The 24,166-nt window shown below is 43.6% G+C and overlaps 2 protein-coding genes across 2 annotated transcripts in view; one reads left to right on the forward strand and one right to left on the reverse strand.

Moving 5' to 3' along the window:
* Nucleotides 1-394: 394 nt before the first annotated feature.
* Nucleotides 395-22,862, reverse strand: arid4a (AT rich interactive domain 4A (RBP1-like)). Its single transcript, XM_021573940.2, has 24 exons — nt 22,636-22,862; nt 21,619-21,666; nt 21,141-21,251; nt 19,830-19,895; nt 19,197-19,287; nt 18,886-18,965; nt 18,670-18,767; nt 18,205-18,337; nt 17,763-17,842; nt 17,484-17,560; nt 16,518-16,720; nt 13,597-13,669; nt 12,963-13,057; nt 12,470-12,567; nt 11,958-12,210; nt 11,373-11,638; nt 7,331-7,495; nt 6,672-6,940; nt 6,405-6,473; nt 4,750-6,090; nt 3,654-3,758; nt 3,334-3,525; nt 2,859-3,005; nt 395-2,594 (listed from the first exon to the last, which is right to left on the reverse strand). The coding sequence occupies exons 2-24, from the start codon at nt 21,622-21,624 to the stop codon at nt 2,491-2,493; spliced, it is 4,122 nt and encodes a 1,373-aa protein (XP_021429615.2). The 5' UTR covers nt 21,625-21,666; nt 22,636-22,862; the 3' UTR covers nt 395-2,490.
* A 100-nt stretch (nt 22,863-22,962) lies between these two features.
* The window catches only part of mipol1 (mirror-image polydactyly 1), a 97,583-nt gene continuing 96,379 nt past the window's right edge, over nt 22,963-24,166 (forward strand). Inside the window, exon 1 of the mRNA XM_021573942.2 lies at nt 22,963-23,262. Coding sequence (XP_021429617.1) covers nt 23,207-23,262 — 56 coding nt within the window. The 5' untranslated portion in view covers nt 22,963-23,206. The remainder of the gene's footprint in view (nt 23,263-24,166) is intronic.

Below are 24,166 nucleotides of genomic sequence, written 5' to 3' on the forward strand. Positions count from 1 at the left end.
CCATAGGTATGAATGACTCAACCTTACTGTTCGATTTGTTGGTAAACAGTTTAAAAGAATTAAGGCACCTCAGGGGTTTGTGGTATATGGCCAATATACCACAGTTGAGGGCTACTTCCAGGCACTCTGCTTAGCATTTACACAGGCAGCCAAATTCTGATCATTTTCACTAATTGATATTTTGACCAATAGGATTAGATGTGATTGGTCAGACTGACTGTAAATGCATCTCAGGTAATCCAACCTGGCAAAACAAGATGAGTACTGCTAATTTGTTTACAGATATTTCTCCAGAAAATGTAAAAAATAACAGTAAGAGTTTAGCAGAGGTGGCTGCAGGACAACCCCTGGAGACAGATTTGTCTCTCGTCAATGACCAGTATTGCACAAGGGAAATATTTAAACACTTTTATTAGAAATGGAGAGCTCTGCTTATTTTACAAAGATACAATGGCTTTGCTCAGGGAATCATAATACCTTCATCTAGGAATCCCTAGATCAACTTCGATTTTAAGAAGTACATTTTTTTCACAATGAAATCAAGTCAAACATTTTAAAATGTTCTGAATGCTTCCATTCTCTTCTACGGGGTTCAATATATACACTGTGTGCTAACATTTCTACCAACTTGACAGAAAAATAAAGGTTTTAATATACTGGTACAAAGATGAGGTTAAAAATAATAAATCATCCTTTACAGTTTGTAAAATGTATTTTTCAAATACATGGTTTTGGACAATATGTACAAAAGAAACAAATCATAGGAAACCCCTGGGCTTAACATACATGCTTCTTATGCAACTTTTAATTGGTCAGAACTCATGTTGAAAATAAAATACAAGTACCAAGAAACAAAGTGAAAAAGTGAAGGCCATCAAATGATGGTGTTCCCCAAAAAACATCTAGGGAAAGTAGTGGGCTCTATTGAAAATGGGGGGAAACAAACTCAGTGTACAAAACATTAGGAACACCTGCTCTTTCCATGACAGACTGACCAGATGAATGCTATGATTCCTTATTGATATCACTTCAATTGAGAGGTTTTTAAATAAGGATTTTTAAGCCTTAAATTAGAGACATGGATTGTGTGTGTGCACCATTGAGGGTGAATGGGCAAGACAAGAAGAGTTAAGTGCCTTTGAACGGGGTATGGTAGTGTGTCAAGAACTGCAATGCTGCTGGGTTTTTCACGCTCAACAGTTTCCCGGGCAAAGGGGGGTGCAACTCAACATTAGGAAGGTGTTCCTAATGTTTTGTACACAGTATCTACTGCATAGTAGCTCCCCAATTGAAACACAGTCTGCTTTTAGATGAGCACATTACATTATTTCAATATACTTTCCCATTGTCCAAACTGTGGAAGGTTCATGTCTCTATATTGTAAAAAATACAAAAGTCTCCACTAACAGAATAAATATATTTAACAAAGCAAACCATGACTTTATTTTACACAATTTCAGTTCGAGAAATCTTTCATTAAATAACTTCACTGCTGTGATATATAGTTTTGAAATTTTCCATACTAAAATAAAAACTCTGCAATTACATATAAAACGGCAAAATACACTCGCAAAGGAAATTAGTCCACTGAAATCATTCTCTTGTTCCACTGTAAACCTTTTATTTTTTTAAATTCCTTTTCTTAAAAAGAACTAAAAAATAGTTTGCATAATTAATCTGTGCTGACACTCCAATAGTGGAAGACAACAGCTGCAGTTTTCAGTAAACTACATTCCCTTTCACAATTGAATTTCAAATTTTTCCAAAATAGGGCACTCTGCTGTAACACTAGTACTTTGGCAGTTCTGATGGTGCAAGCAAACATAATTTACCTTCTTGCAAACCATGTCCAGCTGGTTAAGTGACCATTATTAACATAGGTAGGAACCCTTTACATTGTAGGTTACATACATTGCATTTGTCTGGGACATCATTGATTCATTACTGCATCCAGATTGGTCCCGTTTGGGGAACCAGAGGAGGTTATATGTTTCTGTGGTTCTGACAGAGCGGGAGGAGAAAAGTGCCATGGTCTGTTCCAAGGATGGAGAGTCTGACGGGGTTTGGCTAGGAGTATCTTGGGTTTGTAGTTTCCTTTACATTCAACTCACATGGAATCCATTTCCTGACGACTGTGATAGGTGGACTAAAATGACTACGAGGCAGGAAGTGAGAGTGGTGGACGGGATACGGTAGAAAGGATAAAGGGGTGAAAGGAGACTGAGGGGGGCAGTCGAGTGCTTTAGGCCGCTTGCTCCTATGTGTCAGTACGTGTGTGCGTCCCAAATGCCACCCCTATGCCATATATAGTAGACTACTTTTGACCAGGGTCTCTGGTCATTTGACATGGGCTTCTGGCCAAAATATATTCCCTATATAGGGAATAGGGTGCCATTTCAGATGTACCCTGTGTCTCCAGGGAGGCAGCAGGATGCTGGGCTGGCAGGCAGAGATGGGCAAGGTGGTCGCCATGGGGGAGGAGGCGTGTCATCACCTACACTCGACAGCCACAGTGTTCTGAGTGGGAGAAGCAGAGGAGGGGCTCATCCCAGTGTCTGACGAGCCGGACGACGTTGACGCTGTGGTGTGGGACACTGGGAGGGAGGAGAGACCAGGTTAGACAGCTGTATCCGTCTTTCATACTCTACAAAGTATTGTGAGCAAAGAGACCATGGAAACAAAGCAAAACATTACAATGAAAGCTATAGACAATAGTAGGAGAGGGAGACTACGTTCGACAGCTGTATGTGTGCCAAAAACAGACTAAGGAAATATTCCAAGTAAAGCATTACAATACAAAGCTATTCAAGCAGTTTGCTCTGGAACATGACGGAGGAACGGAGGAAAAGCCATCCTACCTTCTCTTTCCTTCTTCTTTAACCTCTTCCGCCTCCTGTCTATGGAGGCCACTTCAGACTTGAGTGACATGTAATACTTCCTTATATCCTGTAGTTTGTCTTGTAAGAAGGATATCCTCTCAGCACTTGTCATGCTGTCCAGTTCATCTGCTCAGAGACGCACAAAAGTTCTTATTGTAAAAGGTCGGAACAAATAAAAACAAAAACACACTTTGACCATTCAGCTTTCAAAACCATTTCATTTAGAACACTGAATACAATATTACATTTAAGAATAATCACAAAATTAAGGCTAAAATCCAAACTCCTAGGGCCAGTTTCCCAGACACAGATTAAGCCTAGCCATAATTGTTTTTTTTAGTCCACCGCTAGGCTTAGTCTGTCTGGGAAACCGGCCCCTGTTGTTAGTCCTCATCCTCAACACCTGAGATCAGTGTGATAAGCTGATTAGGGATAAGTGGTTAGTTCAACTTACTGAGCTGGAAGGTCCACTTGTACGTGCGAGGGGAGGGGAAGGAGGACTGCTTGTCCTTGTGCTTATATTTCTCTAGCTCCTTACTGTTGGGAGATACCAGCTTCTGGGTTCCTTTAGACATGGAGTGTTTCACTGGAGTCAGCTTACTAGAGGTGTCCATGACAGCCAGGTCCTCACTGTCACTGCTGTGCCCTGTGGTCACACACATTTTAAATACTTTATTTGAATCCACAAATCACATTACTGCCAAGAAGGATTCAAACATTGACACGTTTTTTGGGGGTGAGTTGACAACCTGCCATTAATGGAATTGAACTTACCTGCTCCGTTCTTATCAATTTTGGATGTTGTGCTTGGCCGTTTCTGGTTTCGCTTCTGCTTCTTTGCAGAAGAACTCAAATGGCAGTCCATCAACCTTTTCTGACCTGATCGTGAAAGGGAGAATATTGAGAATTTTTATTTCAGAGGACCAAATCACTGTGCATTTCTCACAAAATGACCATTAACAGGTCTATCATAAATCAGAAAATGTATTTTTTAAATGTTTTTTTTATTTTACAAATACCTAAACACAACAATGCTGTAACGTTAGGAGATATGCATGCATCAAATTATTTGCCACAGATCATTGTCTCCATGTTGGAAAAATGGCAGAGAAATGCAAGCGAGTTGTGACAGCAGCGAAACAGCCTGCTCTGCCCCAAGTCAGTACAGTACCAAGTCTACTGCTGCCTGGCTGTGCTTTGGAAGCATGCTGAAGTATGGACTGACTGCTGGGAGCATGTGTACAACTTCATCAGCAAGCTGTCAAACTATCATAACTACACGCCGCTTGTCAGTGCAGTGCCCAACAGCCATAGTTATCTAGCTAAAATTCCATCCCTGTGTCAGTGAAGCTAGCAAGCAGAAGACAAGTTATAACCTAAATCAGCAGATGAAATCACTGGCGACCGATATAAATTGCACATTTCGTGCAGGAATAGATGTAATTATTATTATTTTTTACAACTTTCTCACTGTCTATCAGTATATGCGTCTGTCTGCCCCAGTTTCACAGCAAGTGAGTCATGCACAAGACAGGTCGAAGGACAACGCTCGCAAATTGATTTTTTGGATATTGGTAAGCGGCAGTTTGGACGTTGAGTGCGCATCGTCTCAACGCTCATTGCAGACTCGAGTGGTCGCTATCAAACAACTAAGTGTCCCTTGATAAAAGGGCTTAGGAGTCAAGTGTTGGGTTTGAGATTTAGCCTATGACTGAGGTAGATTGAACTTCATTGTGACCATACGCAATAGGACAATATTCTGCAATTATGAAAAAAATAAAAAATGAAGGCAATTTCAATGTTAAGAAAAATGTGCCCTTTGTCACATCCCTAAGATAGCCTATTATATGCCATTCTTTGTGTGACCCACCTCTGTCCTTGGTGTCCCTCTCCTGTAGTGACATGCTGGAGTTGCTGGAGCTGGTGCTAGCTTCAAAACAGTTTGAGTTGGCCGACTCGTTATCACCAAGCCCCTCCTGAGACTCCCCGGCTACACTGTCCACCTCGATGGGGACGTCGCTCTCACTCTTGGTGCTGTGAGACTCATCAGGGCTGGGGGCAGAGGTGGGGGAGAAGACCCGTGGAGGAGCAGCGCCCCCCGAGGACAGAGGAGGGTTGTTGTGGGTCTGGTGGGAGGAGGCATTGGACGGAGGGGGAGCATGGACCTTCCCTTGACTCATCATCATTAGGAGGTCTTCTGCTAAGGTCTTGTCCTTCTCATCCAGGTCGTCCAGATCCACTTCGTGACAGACCAGCGCCTCAGGGCCGATCTGGGGCATCACCTCCTCCTCGACCCCCGAGGCTAGCTGCTCCAACCTGGGTCGACCTCCTGCTACACCTCCCTCTCCTAGACTTTGACACTGCACCTCCGGAGTGAGGGCAGGCATCTCTGTTTTACCCTTTGCTAGCGTCAGGCGCTCCTCGCCTCTCTGTCCCCCCGCCTCCAGCCTCCACTCTGGCGAGTCAGCGGGCCGCCTGGCTGGCGAGTCAGCGGGCCGCCTGACTGGCGACGCCATCTTGGTCGTCTCTTCCCTCCTGTCCAGACGCACCTTCTTGTCCGGCGTCCTCTGCTCAGTGGCTTTACGCTTGGCCACACCTCGCTCCTCCCTGCAGATCTCCTCCTCCGTAGCTGAGTCTGTGTCAGAGTCCATGGTGGGAAGGTCAGGGATGCTGGGAATGTGCTCAGCTGGGAGACAATGAAGGACCACCATGGGCTCATCCTGCCTGTTCAGGGTACGCGGGCAGGGAGACGACTCGGTCTCAGTGTTGTTGGGAGTGGTGATGGTGGTTTTGGTGGGCGTTTCAGAGCCAGTGTCGTTGTTGGGGTTCCTCTCTGGCTCGCAAACGTTACTTCTACGTGCTGCTTTAGACCTGGGGAATTTCGGGGTGGGGGGGTCCTCCTCCTTAGTTCTGTCGGGTTCAGGGGTCATGGGGGGCACCTGGGGCTGCTCCGCAGCCTTCTCCGGCTCCCTCCTCTCAGGGAGCGTGTCCTCCTGCTGCTCCTTCTCCTGAGGGCTGCTGGGGGGCTGATCCTGGGCTACGACCTGGGCTGCAGCGGCGGCTGCTGCCTCTGCTCTTCCTCTCTCCACCCTCCGGTCCTCCTCCTCCTCCTGCTTACGGGCTGTGGCGGGGTCCGTCCTCTCCGCCCACGCAGGCTTCTTCTCAGGAGAATCCTCTGACTCACTGTCCTCTGACGAGTTCCCCGATTCTTCTACCAGAAGTAGAGAGGGGGGGTCATCAAGGGTTAGCTTGCATCCATCAAAAGTCCATGCTTCAACCCTTAAAATAACAATTACTTCCCAAACACCGAGGGGCAGTTTCCCCAGACAGATTAATTGTAGTCCTGGACTCAAAATCAATCTCCACTGAAAAGGGCTTCATAGTCCAGGACTAAGTTTAATCGGTGTCTGGTAAAACCAGCCTCACATGGCCAGAAACGCCCTCTAATCATTCTTAGATGTGGACTATCATAGTTATCCTAATTAAACTAGTGACTATACTGCATCTAGAGGCATGTTGACCTACCATTGGAGGTAGAATCCCTGTCCGAGTCATACATCCCAGAGGTTGTTCTTGTGCGTCGGCGAGGGGTACCTGTTTACACAGACCGACAGACAAATCAAATCAATAGAGCTGTCATGATTCACTATTCTACATGACAGACAACGATATCAGTTCTATATAATAATACATTTCGGTCTGAACATTGTATAAGATTGCAGCCTGCTGAACGAGCCCCACGGTCTTACCCTCTCCATAATACTGATGATCGGTGCAGATCAGATCTCTTACCCTCTCCGTTGGGCAGGGCTGATACATCAGATTTGCTCTTGCTGCTGGAGCGCCCCTCACTGCTGGGGGTCTTGGAGACGCTGCGGTTGGCGCTGGCGGAGGTGGTTCTAAGAAGAGGGCGACCTCGCTTCAAGCCACACAGCTTCCCCTGCTTGTCATCCTCCTTCTCGCCTTCCTCTTTATTCTTCACTTTCTTTTTCTGTTTCTTTTTTGTTCCGCCCTTGTCGACAGGCCAGATTATCCGGTCTGCTTTGACCCACTCATCATACCTAGAGGGGAAATTAAGCCATTGACCCACTCATCTCTCAGATTATACACATTTTTTGTATTTTACTAGGCAAGTCAGTTAAGAACAAATTCTTATTTTCAATGACGGCCTAGGAACAGTGGGTTAACTGCCTGTTCAGGGGCAGAACGACAGATTTGTACCTTGTCAGCTCGGAGGTTTGAACTTGCAACCTTCCGGTTACTAGTCCAACGCTCTAACCACATACAATAAACATACTAGCAAAATATTACATTGAAAGTCAGTCACTTCAAAAACAGATAAAGGTGGAAAAGTAATACTGAAAATACTGCCGTGATCAAGACAGCGAATCATAAAATCCCTATAAACTCTTTCAGGTGGGTGAAAATGGAGGTGTGTGTCCGTGGGTTACCTGACGTTCCAGCCGTAGTAGTGAACTAGGTAGAGGACATCTCCTCCATCATCGTTCTCTGCCTTCTTGATGTTGGCCTCGTAGATCTTTTGGGTCTTCCCTCGACCGTACTTTACCTTCACCTTAGTCCCTGTTACGGAGTCTTCAGAGTCTTCGTCCTCACCTCTGTCCCCCCCCCACACACACACAGTTAAAGGCTGTCCCTGAGAGCCTTCAAATCTTACGGTGCACAGTCACAAAAATAAAGCTAACATCCAAAAGCAGGTTATTAAAACACTGCCAATACTATGGTGTATTAACTAGGAACCAAACTGGGAGGGATTAAACTGAACTTTTGAAACTTTGTTGCAAAAGGTTTTCAGCTGCATAACATTCTGCTACAGTTTTCTACAACGTGCACTAATGAATGCACACCTACTTCAAAGTTTGTTCAACATAAATGGAGCAGCTGAGCTGACCTCTGTCTACAAAGATGCAAAAGCCCAGGGTTCTGATGGAAAGGAGTAGAACACATTGCTTTACCCTGATAGTGCAACTAAGTAGCTTGGCGTATGCAGAAATGGCTACGCCATTTCCTGGTTGCTAAAACTCTTAGTTCACCTAATTTCAGTTTATGACAAAATAAGCTAGTATCGTGTAGAGCAGGTATTCCCAAACTGGGGTATGTACACGCAATGCCGTCGGGGGTACGCAAAATAAATGTGATACACATTTTAATTAAAATAAAAATCTTTTTTTTCCCCTTCACCTTTTCAAACAGTCAATTTATATTTTCCAATGGGGCTATACATTTGGGTGAGGTTTTTCCTCTCCCCCCCTCGCCTGTGTAGCCTCGTTTCAATGCCAAAATAAAATTAAACCATCTAGTGTTAAGCTAAACAACACAATATTAAATATAGGTAGCCTAGTGAAATAATTAGCATCCAATCACATTAACCTCCACAAATTCCACTAACGTTCCGTATGTAGCTGCTGCTCATGTTGGTATCTGTACATATGGCGCAAAAGCCATGACAGGGGAGTGGTAACGCACGTGCAAGCAGTTGCTCCCGATGCCACTTGGGTACACTGCAGCATCCACCGAGAGGCCCTTGCTGCCAAGGGAATGCCTGACAGCTTGAAAGACGTTTTGGACGCTACAGTGAAAATGGTTAACTTTGTTAAAGCAAGGCCCCTGAACTCTCGTGTATTTTCTGCACTATGCAATGATATGGGCAGCGACCATGTAACGCTTTTACAACATACAGAAGAAGTGTGCTGGTTATCAAGGGGCAACGTATTGACACGTTTTTTATTTTTAAATTGAGAAACGAGCTTAAAGTTCTTTACTGACCATAATATTCACTTGTCTGATCGCTTGCATGATGACGAGTTTCTCACACGACTGGCGTATCTGAGTGATGTTTATTCCCCTCACCCTGAATGATCTGAATCTAGGATTACAGGGACTCTCCAACTATAGTCAATGTGCGGGACAAAATTGAGGCTATGCTTTAAGAAGTTGGAGCTCTTCTCTGTCTGCATTAACAAGGACAACACACAGGTCTTGCCATCATTGTATGATTTTTTGTGTGCAAATTAACTTAAGCTTACAGACCATGTCAAATGTGATATAGCGATGCACCTGAGTGATTTGGGTGCGCAATTACACAGGTACTTTCCCGAAACGGATGACACAAACTGGATTCGTTATCCCTTTCATGCCCTGCCTCCAGCCCACTTACTGATATCTGAACAAGAGAGCCTCATCGAAATTGCAACAAGCGGTTCTGTGAAAATTGTATTTAATCTGAAGCTACTGCCAGATTTCTGGATTGGGCTGCGCTCACGAGTATCCTGCCTTGGCAAATCGCACTGTGAAGACACTGATACCCTTGAAAACACGTACCTATGTGAGAGTGGATTCTCGCCCCTTGCGAGCATGAAAACTAAATACAGGCAGACTGTGGGAAATAATTTAAAAGACCCTCTCCAATACAACCAAACATTGCAGAGTTTGGTGTGCTTGAAAGGATGCACATTTCTCATTAACCTGTGGTGAGTTATTCACAATTTGATGAACAAATAAGGTTTAATATGTAAGATGGTTAAATAAAGAGCAAAATTATGTATTATTATTTGTGCCCTGGTCCTATGAGAGCTCTATGTCACTTCCCACGAGCCGGTTTGTGACAAAAACTCCCTCATTCTTATGTTTAAATAATGTATTGTATAGTGTGTGTGTGGCAGGCTTACAATGATGGCAAAAAACAACATTTGGACTATAAAAAGTTCTGGAAACCACTGGTGTAGCGAATCATTGTACCATCTAAACTGCTGTGAAATATATTTTGCATAACAGAAATATTTTTTTAGCTGTGATGCTGGTGTACAATACTGAAGACTTAAGTTGGCGCCCCCCTTGGGTTCGTGCCTGGGGGAGGTCTTCATGGGCTATACTCTGCCTTGTCTCAGGATAGTAGGTTGGTGGTTGAAGATATCCCTCTAGTGGTGTGGGGGCTGTGTATTTGGCAAAGTGGGTGGGGTTATATCCTGCCTGTTTGGCCCTGTCTGGGGGTATTGTCGGACAGGGCCAGTGTCTCCCGACCCCTCGTCTCAGCCTCCAGTATTTATGTTGCAACAGTTTGTGTCTCGGGGGGCTAGGGTCAGTCTGTTATATCTGGAGTATTTCTCCTGTCTTATCCGGTGTTCTGTGTCAATTTAAGTATGCTCACTCTCTCTCTCTCCCTGAGCCCTAGGACTACGCCTCAGGACTACCTGGCCTGATGATTCCTTGCTGTCCCCAGTCCACCTGGTCATGCTGCTGCTCCAGTTTCAACTGTTCTGCCTGGGGTTATGGAACCCTGATCTGTTCACCGGATGTGCTATCTTGTCCCAGACCTGCTGTTTTGGACTCTCTCTCTACCGTACCTGCTGTCTCTAACTCTGAATGATTGGCTATGAAAAGTCAACTGACATTTGGTGCTGACCAGTTGCACCCTCTACAACCACTGTGATTATTATTATTTGACCCTGCTGGTCATCTATGAACATTTGAACATCTTGGCCATGTTCTGATATAATCTCCACCCGGCACAGTCAGAAGAGGACTGGCCACCCCTCAGAGCCTGGTTCCTCTCTAGGTTTCCTCCTAGGTTCTGGCCTTTCTAGGGAGTTTTTCCTAGCCACCATGCTTCTACATCTGCATTGCTTGCCGTTTGGGGTTTTAGGCCGGGTTTCTGTACAGCACTTTGAGATATCAGCTGATGTAAGGGCATTATAAAAAAAAAAATGATTGATGAACATGAAGCATAGAAATAGCACACATAGAACAGGTCTACCACTTCTTAGACTTGCTTTCAAGTAGAATGGTAGAAATGGGAGTTATAGATCTATGTGAAATTGGTCAGGTCCCCCAGAAAGTTACACATTGCCACTTTAAGGGTTTTCTATAGACCCCCTTTCCGTGATCTAACAAGAGTCCTAAAAAAAATACCCTTGGGCTCACTGTAGAGCAATCCGAACAAGGGCCTCAAACTCAGTGAAGAAGCTCTTCAGTCAGTACTACAAGCACTACTCCAATTTCACGATAGAAATGTTCATATTCATTAGTTCACACAGTAGCAAACCGTTTTACAACAAAGATGTGAGTTTCTTATTGGACAAGTTCAGATAATCCCTCCACATTTCGGTCAGTTTGCTTCCTAGTAAATATGACCATTAGCTCTGCACGTTACAGCAACAACAAAAAATCTGCAGCACTGCCATCCAATAGGAAACCAACCCTGAAACATGACATCACAAGACTTCAGCAAGTATGTGAAACCACACTGATTGTAATCACATTCCTCCTGTTTGTGTGTTACACAATTCATGACATTCTAGTCGGTTCAATGGCCACATCCTGACAAGTACAAAATAGAGGAACTTGAGAAGATGAACTTTTGGCATCTAATAGACTTGATGCCCTGAGGTGACATTTAATTATTACATAATCTTAAACATTCCATGAATTCTATCACCATTTATTTTACACTGATAGTTCATTAACATTCAACTGTACCTTTCTCCGACTCTCCTCTCGCTGTCTTCCTCATCCTCCAACTCCTCCTCGTCCTCAGACTCTTTATCGGACTCCTCCAGGCGTCGGCTGCGTCTGTTCCCCGGGGTGTCCCCTCCATCTGACCTGGTGCCGTCTCTCGGACCTCCAGTCTCCTCTCCGCTGGTCTCCCCCACACCACTCTGCTCCTCCTTCTCTTTGATCTTCTCCAGCTTTGAGGGCTCCTTCACCTCAGCTTTGACCGGGGTCACAGTGCACCGTCTCCTCCCCTGAGATAAAGAAGAAAGTAAAGTGATTAGTGTCTGGAGAGGAGGAACCCTAGGCTGCCTGCAGCAAAACTACCTACAGCTCCGTCTCAAATGTATTTCCTCTATTCCTCGCATCCTCACTCCGGCTCCTTCTCAAAACGCATTGAAAGAAGATCCGAGGGAAGGAACAGTAGAAAGCCATCTCAATGAAAGAGAACCTACCCTGGTCACACTGACTGACCATGAAACTAAACAGGATTTCAATCTAACAGAGTCCAAAATTGAATTGTCTTCAGTGTCATGTACAAATTACGACCAAAAAAAAACAACTCTTACTAACCCTGGGAGAAGAGACATCTTTGTCGCTCTCGCTCCCCGACTCTGCCGCCTCCTCCTGGGCAGGCTTGTCCTCCATGGCCGCAACAGACTCAGTTTTGATGGATGGTGTTGGGCCCTGGCACTCCTTCACCTCAAGGATTTGGGCGGCCTTCTCTTCTGTCTGGGACTGGGAAGCTGGCGGATCCTCGCTGTGGTGGATGGTCCTGAAGACGATGCAGGCTGAGCGACAGTACTCCTCAAAGCCATACAGGTACCTACACACAATGTATTAGCACTCCCTCAAGCACAGTAGACATCACTCACAACACTTTGAAACAATCTTGGTGCATAAAAACAGAAATCAATCAAATCTATTTATAAAGACTTTTTTACAGCAACATATTTCACAAGTGCTTTACAGTAATCTGGCCTAAAATACAGTTTGAAGCACAGAAAATGACTCAACAGCTTCAAAAGCAAGAACCAGCTGGTAAAGAGAATTTGTAAGTCTGAGTGAAGTGATCAAACACCTACTTTCTATAGGCAGTCTTCACATTGTAGGAGGCAGCAGAGTTTAGGACGGGAATGCCAAGGTCTATGTAGATTTGTTTCCACACAGATCCACTTTCAATCTGCAAAAAAACACCATCACAATAACCATTCATGTAGGCTACTCTATATCAAAAATATATTCAACAAAAGAAAGAGAGGTATTGAGACAAAACGCTACCAACATCACTTGATCGAGCGAGTCCAAATTGTTAAGTCGTTTTTGCAGGTCTGTTTTCTTTGCCCTCATAGCAGCCGACGTGCAAAACACCAGCCAGACAGACACCCCTTGACCTTGACAGTCCACTAAAAAGCTACACGCTGCAATTTTGCTTACAGAGGTGCAGGAGAGGCAAGGCAAAGCTGGAGAGAACAGGTTGTTCACATTAGACGACGAGACCAGACAGTCTGCCTGCCGCTGCAGTGAAGAGGACTCAGAAGAGGGAGGGAGAGCAAGCTGTAGAGATGATGCACTCACTTTGTCACAGCCCCCCTGGTGGTAGACTAGCCTGAAGAGCTTGAAGAGGTTCAGATCCTTGTAGCCGAGCACAGGAGGCTTGTTAATTGGCGTCCCTGAGGAGGAAAGGATGAGAAGAGCAGAGTGACGCTACACAGAGGAAAAGTAGCCCATTTTAGGGCATTGAAAAAAATCACAGGAGAATCCTTTTTATTTCATGGGTTGTCGTTGAATGAGTGATTAGAATGTATTGGGTTACAAAGACCTACAGAGAAATCAAATGAAAGATGGATGGGGAATTCAGAGCCAGGCCAGGTAGTGTGTGCATGCAGTAAATGTGTGTGTGCAGTAAGTCATATGAAAGTTCGCCAATTATTTCCCATTCTCCCTGACGTGTGCACCTATTCACTCTCTCAAGGATGTAAAAGCACTGGATTGGTGTGGAGAGTGTCCACCATATTTCTTACATCAATCCAATGGTTTCAAACTCTTGTGGGTTAGTGAGTGAGGTAATGCACAATTCAGGGCTGCATCCCAAAATGGTACCCTATTCCCTATATAGTCCCTGGTCAAAAGTAGGGCACTATACAGGGAATAGGATGCAATTTGGACGTAGACAGGCTAGAAGATAAATTGGACAGGTCTGAAGGCTCACCTCGATCCTCCATGAACTTATACAGCTGCTGCAGGAAGTGATCCCTCTCCTCTGGGTCCGCCTCATCCTCAGGCTGCAGGAAATATACACCTTGGTTATATAGGCAAATTAGACATGAACTGACAATTACTTATAATAGCCATTATCCTTCATTGAGTGTGCTGCTAATTTGACACGGTCTCGACAAAAACACACTTGAGTCAAAATATCAACGCAACTAACCTGGTAAAAAAAAAAAATTATGATAAAGACAAAAACCATTGTCAGAATCTCTACTGACTAGTCTAGCAGAGTACACAAGGTGACATGCAAGCAGTCAGTCTTGACATAACTAATACATTCCCGTAGCAGTAGCAATGCTACTAGAGCAGAGGAAGATTTCATGTATGCCAAGGCCAGTAGTCAGTCAGGTGCTGAGATTATTTTGAGCTCATGCTTCGCCTCTGAAGTCGTTGCACATTCTGTTATTTGTCAAGCAGTCACTTGGGCAAAACAACTTAGTGTGGGTTAAATTCAAGGACAGATATAATGGTTAAATATATTTAACACTCACTCACTTAAATGGGTAATCCGATAGCCAAGAGAAACATGTCATCATAACTTCCAATGAATCATATTGTACGGTGTGTTACCTATTCACAGCATCCAGGACCATAGATATGGCTCCCTATGTAGTCCCTTCATAAAGTATTCAGACCCCTGGACTCTCTCCACATTTTGTTACGTTACAGACTTAATCTTAAATGAAAAAAAGATATATTCAAAAGTCCTAAGAAATCTACACACAATACCCCATAATTACAAAGCGAAAAGTTTTTTTTCTACATTTTTGCAAAATCCAAGCCATGAGGTCGAAGGAATTGTCCGTAGAGCACCGAGACAGGATTGTGTCAAGGCTCAGATCTAGGGATGGGTACCAAAATATTTCTGCAGCATTGAAGGTTCCCGAAAACAGTGGCCTCCATCATTCATAAATGGAAGAAGTTTGGAACCACCAAGACTCTTCCTAGAGCTGGCCACCCCTCCAAACTGAGCAATTGTGGGAGAAGAGCCTTGGTCGGGTATGTGACCAAGAACCTGATGGTCAATGACAGAGCTCTAGAATCCAGAAGGACAACCATCTCTGCAGCACTCCACCAATCAGGCCTTTATGTTAGAGTGGCCAGACGGAATCCACTCCTCAGAATAAGGCACATGGACAGTCCACTTGGAGTTTGCCAAAAGGCACCTAAGGAATCTGACCATGAGAAACAAGATTCTCTGGTCTGATGAAACCAACATTGAACTCTTTGGCCTGAATGCCAAGCGTCACATCTGGAGGTAACCTGGCACCGGTGAAACATGGGGGTGGTGGCATGCTGTGGGGATGGTTTTCAGCGGCAGGATCTAGGAGACTAGTCAGGATCGAGGCAAAGATGAACGGAGCAAAGTACAAAGAGATCCTTGATGAAAACCTGCTCCAGAGTGCTCAGGACATCAGACTGGGCCGAATGTTCACCTTCCAACAGGACAACGACCCTAATCACACAGCCAAGACAACGCAGGAGTGGTTTCAGGACAAGTCTCTGAATGTCCTAGAGTGGCCCAGCCATAGCCCGGACTTGAACCCGATCAAACATCTCTGGAGAGACCTGAAAATAGCTGTGCAGCGACGCTCCCCATCCAACCTGACACAGCTTAAGAGGATCAGCAGAGAAGAATAGGAGAAACTGCCCAAATGCTACAAGCTTGGCCCATCTGTGTCATACCCAAGAAGACTCGAGGCTGTAATCGCTGCCAAAGGTGTTTCAACAAAGTACTGAGTAAAGGGTCTGAATACTTATGTAAATGTGATATTTTAGTTTTTTTAATTTCTAAAAAACAGTTTTTGCTTTGTCATTATGGGGTATCGTGTGTAGATTGATGAGGGGAAAAAATTATAATCCATACAAAATGTGGAAAAAGTTGAGGTCTGAATACTTTCCTGAATGCACTGTACATATATTACTAAACAGATACGGTCACAGTACACTGTAGTCTAAAATGGAGGAACTAGAAAGGAAAATCAACATGCCATTGTAATCTATGTAGGCTGTGATATGTAATGTGTGAATTATACCTTGACTGACAAAGCGCCCCAGACACAAGCAAATACACAGTGAAGTGAACCAATTTCACTCATGAGAAGCAAAGCCTTTATGACAAGCAGCAGAGGTAGAAAGAACTCGAGTCAGGAGCCTCCACTGGCCCTCAGCCAATCCCCACAGTCCCTCTCTAAAACGATAGGAAGTAGCTGCCAGTTGCTATGGGAACAGTGTCTGAAACCACACGAATGGCCATTTGTCCCAAACTCTGGGAGCAGAAAGAACCATTGTTGTTCCGGAGGAAGGGGCTTTCCCACACACTGGGACTAAGTCCCAAATGGCACCCTATTCCCTATGGGCCCTGGTCAAAAGTAGTACACTAAGAGGGAATAGGGTGCCATTTGGGACACACCCAGGGTCTATTGAGAGTCTGGCTCAATCAAGGTGGCTCAGTAGCCACAAGATGTCAGAAAGGGAATGCAATGAATGCATGGTGCCAAGCCAACTTCATTCTCAGAGCAGGTGAGGTCACTACAATACACAGCTGGGTTTACATTACTGAGAGCCGGCCCTCAGATAAAGCTTATCACGACAAAATGAATATGCAGCAAAGAGGGATAAATTCCTTTCCCTCTCCATAAATTTGTAGATATTCAAGCAGGTTGTAGTGGTCATTGTTAGTAGAGTATAACACAGGTCAGTAAACAGTCAACACTGGATAAGCTACTGCCTTGTCAAAACTGATAGAAAGACTTAATTTCTGAATATAAAGGCTCTGGCCTAATCTGCATCTAAAAGGAAAGTGACTTACGTGTAGTCTTAAAATATCCCTCCAGACTAAAACAGTGTTCTTCTTACCTCATCATTGGCATCTTCCTTCTCCTCCTCCTCCTCCTCCTCCTTCTCCTCCTCCTCCTCCTCCTCCTCATCATCGTCGTCACTCTCCTTTCCTTCTGTGTCCTCCTCGTCACTGCTGGAGGATTCTAAAATCTCACTCATGTCCATCTTCCAACTGTCAGGAACTACCTTGGTCTTGAGGAAATGCACTGCCCCATCCAACCCTGAGAGTAGCCAGAAAAAGGGTACTTTCACACATAGTTCAAATCAGACTTAGATTATGTTACATTGTTGTCGTCCGTCTCCCCCCCCCCCCATCTGGTCCAGTCGGTTTCACATTGCTAAATGTCCAAACAAAACCACGAGTTCATGCAAGTCATTTGTTTCTTGGAGAAAATCAAGTTCAATCCGTCTATGATTACCAAGAAGCATAACTTGTCGCAAACTTCATATTACTTTCGCTTTGGTCTTCCAACAACATTCGGGAGGGAACAGCCACAATAACCACTCTAACTGGGATGTGAATAGCCTATATCCCCGGTATAGCCTGGATGCGATCACAAAATGCGCTGCTACTCACAGAATGTTTCAGAGATAAAGTAATGGTACTACACGCATTTTATCAAATGCACGCAGTCAAACAACCAATAATACTCCTTGGTTATTTTCCTGTTTGGTTTGGACTGCGTTCTCACCTGCAGCGAACCACACCACGGTAAGAATGGTATCGGACTGAGACCACCTTTTTTGAGCGAACCACGGTGAGTTGTTTAGTGTGCATAGTGTTCACACCAGTCCCAACGAACTGAACTAAGGGTGGGAAATGCGCCAGAGTTTGGAAAAACCACTCCGAACCAATTTGGTGAAAGACCCCTAAGTAAAGAGTTAGGCCTAGAGGTCAATTACATCTCAATTCAGTTGAACATAATACCATTCATTTTTTAAACTTACTGGAAGTGTTGAGCTCCCTAGGTGAGCCAGCCTTACCTTTCCTCGGTGAGAACTCAGCTTTAGAGATGCTGTCCATGTTCACTTCATGGATCTCCTTTCTTGCCACAGTGTGACTGAAAAACAACAAACATCTAAATGTGCATTCAGATGTAATTTTTTTAAAGTACCAATTCTGAGAAGACTTCAACAGCAATTTACATTATACATGTGTATTTACATTGCATGGCAGGGCAAACATATACCAAGACATGTTTGTAAATTAACTGGGAATTCTTGAAAACTGTATGATGTAAAAGTAGGATGCACAACGCTTACAATTTGGAGTCTGCAAATGATCTGACTAAACATTGGTCCTTCTTGACTGTCAAGTCATCATTGCAGCTGGGTGATATCACCTAGACAGAAACAATAAAGAACAGCTAGGAACAATCATACAACAAGGGCCAAAGGTCTAGGAGGGTTTTTGACCATTTGCTTTCAGTTTCACAAGGAGTCGTTTTTCAGGTGGTTGTATGAACAGAACTAACATCTCCATGACACTTCTCAATTAGCAGGTAGGACAAGTGTAGCTGAATGTGAAAGATTGAAACTTCCCTGATCTGCATAACTCTAACTTGTCAATGGCTGCTAAGGTCAAGGGCCATTTAATTATACCATACATATTGAGAGCAAGAGAGAAAGAGAGCAGGACAGAAAGTGAACGAGAGCAGAGAAAGAAACAGCATGTGTAACTGGGGCTGTGCAGGTTGTGACTCACCAGGGCCAGGTACCAGGATGTCCGCTCTGTCCCAGTCTGAACACTGGCCACTTTACCCATCAGGTCATCGTTTAGCCTCCTCCTGTCCTCATTGTCATCTTCACTGGAAGACGACTCCTTGTCATCGTCCGCACTGAGGAGTTGAACAATAGGACTCCCCATCAGAACAGAATCGTTACAGGTCAGAAGCTATAATCCGTCTCCGTCAAAAGCTTCTACAGAGCTCTATAGAAGCTCAACGCTGTATCAATCACAAAGGCCTATATGGGCCTATATATCTGTTGTTGTATATAAATGACCATGTCTGAATGTATGCAGGCAGAGCATTTAAAGAAGCATGCTTGCTATAGATTAAAATCATACTGGTAAATGTAAGAGTTAATGCTTGTTAAGTCATAAAACTGTATCTAAAGCAAAGAACGGTGTGGTTTCCTATAGCCAAAAGTAAAAGAATGGTCAACTTACTGAGCCTGAGATGACCTCCTCCCTCCGCGGTTTCCCTTCTTCCCAATGACGGGGGTGCCAAAGTGCTCTGGGTTGGTTAGGGGCAGTTGGTCCAATGTCTAGATGTGAGGGAGTGATGAAAGGAGGGGGCTTAATCAATGTGTTAACGTGTAACATAAGAGGCCAGCAAGTAGAATGGCTAAGAAAAGAGTCAGGTCAGAATACTAGTCCCTTCACCTCGCTCTCAGCAAAATGTCTTTCTCCCTTCAGACACAGTGACGTCCTGCGGAGTGTCTTCTCATCCCCATCGTCAAACACTGGAACACATGAAAAACAACACCCCTTGCAAAAGTTTAAAAAACTGCACCCCTTGCAAAAGTCACACCAAAATATGAGACTTCCTAAGGACTTCATAAAGACAAATAGTTATTAACCATTAGGCAAGTTGAGAGAAAAAGGGGGAAATGCAACCAAAGACATACAGATACCCATTAATTAACTGAAGAGCAGGCATTGTATATTAGTTTGGGTGTTGTTGCTGTACTTGCCCACTGTGTACCAACTGGCGTCTGTGAGTTTGTTGATGGTTGCCTCACTGCAGATCCCCTCTGCACTCTTCACCTCCACTGTGGAGCCCACCTGCAAAAGAAAACAAAGGGATGAGACAGACTCCTCATACATTCTGCTCTTTTACTCCCATTTCAACAAGAACTCAAAATGCCAAAAGTTAAGAGACTTCCCCCAAATAAAGAACAACGTGCCTGAGCAGAGTGAAAGCCTATCAAATATGTTCAAACAATGAAAAGGGAACCACAGGGCTTCGAAAACATCAGGAAAGAAAAACTGAGGCCATTTTGAACCGTCGGGGAACCATTGATGCTTACAATTGTTGAAAAACGGGTGATCAGTGTGCTTGGCCAGAGCATTAGTCACATGACCATTACAATTAGGCAATATACATAAGCTTTACGTCAACAATACCCAATATGTACACAACTGTCCCTGTTCTATATACTACTGTCACAAGCACAGCACCATTGTTGTATCCGACAGATCAGATCTTAGAATTATGTGATTAACAGATTATTTATTCTGAGAACCAAAAGGACACTGAGGGCCTAACTAATATTTTCCTTATCTTCCTGTGACAAGTTTGGTGGTGCCAGTTAGTTCCAACTTACCCTTAACGGTCCTTTCACTTGATCATCTTGAACAACTTGCGAGGTGGTGTCTCCTTTGACCATCACCTAGGGAGAGAGACAAAAAAAATAGAATAAATGAGATAAGAAGTTCAGTCAAGGTGAAATAATTCAGTTGTGTAACAGACAAAACTCTTCCCTTCCTGATCTGTCCCCAAAGGACTTTAGATTAACTCATGTATTCAGGGGCTACACATGGCAGTGCTTGAGGACAACGATACAGTAGTAGGTTTGTGCTTATAGTATAACCAGGCAATGGTGCAAACTCACTGCAAACTCACTGTTTCCTCATTGTTCACATCAGTTATTTATTTAACTAGGCAAGTCAGTTAAGAACAAATTCTTATTTCAAATGACAGCCTACGTTTAATGTGGAGAAAGTTCAATGGGGCTACCTACCATGCCCCATGAAACAATCAGTCAAGGGAACTCTGACAATCATAATGGAAGTGGCAAAGGAGAATAATGGAGAAGAGAGGAGGTCAGGTCACAATGTTGCTACCTGGTGATTGGTGGAGGATCATCTGGTCTTGAAACAATAACCATCATCAACTAGAAGCAGGTTCACCAGTTCACTAACTCCACATTTTCACAATGGGTTTTGAATACAGAACTTAAATTCCTAGTCCTATCCATAGCTCAAAAACATACAAAACAAGAGTTGGCTAATCGAATGTCCAAGCATTATCAGTCCCTATTTAATGTACATTCATGTGTATTACCAAATGTTAAAGCCAACAGATTAGGTTAGTAATTGAATACAAACTACCTGCTGATTAACAGCAGAATATCCAAACATTCCAATATTGCCTGTGTTTATTGTTGCGTTATGATTATGTCATGACTAAATTAACTTTTTTGGAGTGTGTACCTGGTACTATGTAGGCTGTTACAGACTTCCTAATGCTTTATAAAACAAGAGGAAAACTGAGGAAAACTGTTCATAGAACAAGTCTCTACTTGAAAGATGCCACTGGCAGACACTAATATCTAGATACGAGAGAAGGGGGGGGGGGGTTCTTTTGCAGCAAAACTGTCACCCGAAACTGGACAATCAGCTTGTCTATATAAACAACATATTGTTATAATATGTGGACATCAACATTTGCTGACATAATGGACCATTCCACTTACTACCTTGTTTGATTACAGTGTCATTGTCCCAAATGACACACTACCTATATAATGCACTACTTTTGACCACAACCCTATGGGTCCTGGTCAGAAGTAGTGCACTATAAAAGGTAATAGGCTGCCATTGGGATGGAGCCATTAGTTGTGTGGTGCTCTTACCTTAACCTTCACCATCCGTTTAACAGTCTTGATTTTTGCCTCACAGAAGGCACCTCTGTATTTGGCACTGACCTCAGTCCCCACGGTCAGATAGGCAGGCTCGTTTGCTGCCTGTGAGAAAAACAGATGCGCCATAACATGCACCATTGTACTTACTTCGGAACAAAACAGTTCGGCCACTATTAAATTAAATGTCCATGAAGCATGAACTTGTAACACCCATCACATGCCACATAAACATGAAGTTACATTTGCATTTTTCCTCTAAATATCTTGTTCAGGAAGAGGTGGTGATGCCTAGATTAAAACGTGAGAACATTTAAATGAATTGTGAAACATTATATGCCTGACATTCTGACATATTCAAGTTGACATGTTGTTTCCAACCATATACAGTTGACCCTGTCTCTTTGCAAGCTAAGTGAAAGAGGCGTCGGCTTCACTCCTGTTTTCAACTGAGGTTAGCAAAGTGACTTACCTTCATCGTAGACTATTTGAGGGAGTCCAGCTCGATTGGTTTTGATTGCTGTAAAACAAAATAGTAATAGCAGATTATTAAAGACTTGTCAGAATAGCTATAAACTGGAACAAATTAATAAATATACTAGCTAACAAACTAGCTAGCTACTTAACGCATTCTTTTCAAGCTCGATGCAGCCGCCCCCTCCCTCCAGATGTACAAAAATGTGTAGCTAGCTAGTTTTCACTGTATGCGGATTGTTAAAGTAGACCTCAAATAATTAGTCGAAAGCTTTTTTTAAAAAAGAGGACGTTGCACATAGACAAGAAGAATAATGCGTGTTTCTTCCCGCTTGCCTCGCAATCTGACTGTGTGTGTCACGTCGCCATCATAGCTCGCCGTGCTGCACCATGTCAGGCTGGTGGTTCATTCCAAACTGCTTGAAATAACGTTACAAAGAACATCTGTCTCTAAAATGTGTGCCACACAGTCATCTTAAACAAGGTTGTTTCAGTAAAACAGAATATATAAAAAATATCGTCAGTCTTTGTGAAAATAAGGAAAGACAGAATATTTCCCTCAACTCGGGAGGTAAATTTAGCTACCTAGCTAACTTCACCATACTAAGGTTAGCTAGCTAAGAACAGTTTATCGATATGGCGATTTAAACCGCCTTGCTAGTCATTGAGTTTGTCAGCTAGCTAGTTCCGGCATAACATTTCAAACGGTGGTTCTCTTTCGGATAAACGAGAAGCAGGTAGTTCATGACGATAAAACAAAAAGTATCATGACAACAATTATTTATTTATTATACAGTTTCACAAAAGGCGCATACATTTCTTCACTGCAAAAACAAGCCGACTGGTCACTGCCATTCAATTCCTTACGGTCTAATCTTGCAAGACAAAAATAAAGAGACATTGAGCTAAGTGTCGTCCGTATTTAACAAAACGGGTGTCACCTTGATCTAAATAGCTTGAACTGTTTGTAATTCATTTGAGAGGAATATTAGCTAATATTTTTTTTTATACTTACTGCAACGATCCGACTGCTCACCACTTGCTAGAGTTGCAAAGCAATACACGAAGAATAAGCTTGATCCGAAGATGTGTTTCTCGAAATCAGATTGGCTGCCATGACAGTCGTGGTCAAATCTCAGAAATGTGATTGGTCAACACATGCTTCAAATGCTATAGGACATAACTAATCTGTATTGATGGTTGGTAGAGATGAAATCGTCTCTTTGAGGGAAAAGTTGCCATTGGTCCTCATATACTTGGCTTTTTAATCCTCCAGAACACCCCACTATGGAAATATGATTGGCTTTACCTATCTCTACCCAAGCCTTCACTGGTTAGACATATTTTACAATGGACCGCCTATTTTCGACACTGGCTGGAAGCTTCCTTGTCACTCCTAAGGATGGAAATGGACTGTATGTGAAAACACGTGCCATTTCTACACACTCGTTGGATGGTGCTGGCCGTGACTCGTATTTGAACTAAGGCGTTACTAGCTATGTAGTAGTGTGCTGGGGATAGAATGCGATACGAGTTAAATACACAAGATCGATTTGTTTGTGGTCGAGGGCAATGGCGCCGTGTACATGTTTGTAAGGACGTCAGCGGGCAAGTTGGTTTACGTAACCGGAAACATGTGCAGGTAAAAGCGGTCCTCGTTATCCGGCTTTTTTGGGAAGTCCCTACCCCATTGAAGTTGACATTTTAAATGGCTAGGCTTATGGTAGAGTTTCAAAACATACTGTATTGTCTTTCGTTATGGATAAGGTTAGGGTATGGACGTCCCAACGATCCCGGATAGCACTGACCAGAAAAGCTAGTGAAGTCACTTCACTTACTTGGCTAAGGCTATAGCATGAATTTATCCGAGACAGCATGGCATGTGTTCTTCATCAAATGTACAGATGAGATGAGATAAATCAGATTCAAGACACTGTATTATCGTTAGGTCTTCTGTATTTAGTCTCAAGTGTATCCAAGCAGGGACGAAACAACAAGGATGGAATGGAGAGGCATGGTAGCCAGAGGTGGCGGTCTATGATAAGGTCGATGTGGAGACTATTGCCCTTCTGGAGTCACTGAACTCATGTCATAGTTGAAACATCACACTGTGCACAGAAATTGTCTTTGTTCTTACACAACTGGCACCACCAGTAGACGGATCAAGTAGTGGTAGTCTTGTAAATAATACCTCAAGGACTAAATACATATTAGAGGTCGACCGATTAATCGGAATGGCCGATTTCAAGTTTATAACAATCGGAAATCGGTATTTTTATTTTAAACCTTTATTTAACTAGGCAAGTCAGTTAAGAACACATTCTTATTTTCAATGACAGCCTAGGAACGGTGGGTTAACTGCCTTGTTCAGGGGCAGAACCACAGATTTCCACCTTGTCAGCTGGGGAATCAATCTTGCAACCTTACAGTTAACTAGCCCAACGCAATAACGACCTGCCTCTCTCGTTGCACTCCACAAGGAGGCTGGCTGCCTGTTACGCGAATGCAGTAAGCCAAGGTAAGTTTCTAGCTAGCATTAAACTTAT

This window comes from Oncorhynchus mykiss, chromosome 19 (assembly GCF_013265735.2).
Source record: "Oncorhynchus mykiss isolate Arlee chromosome 19, USDA_OmykA_1.1, whole genome shotgun sequence".
NCBI classification, from domain to species: Eukaryota; Metazoa; Chordata; class Actinopteri; order Salmoniformes; family Salmonidae; genus Oncorhynchus; species Oncorhynchus mykiss.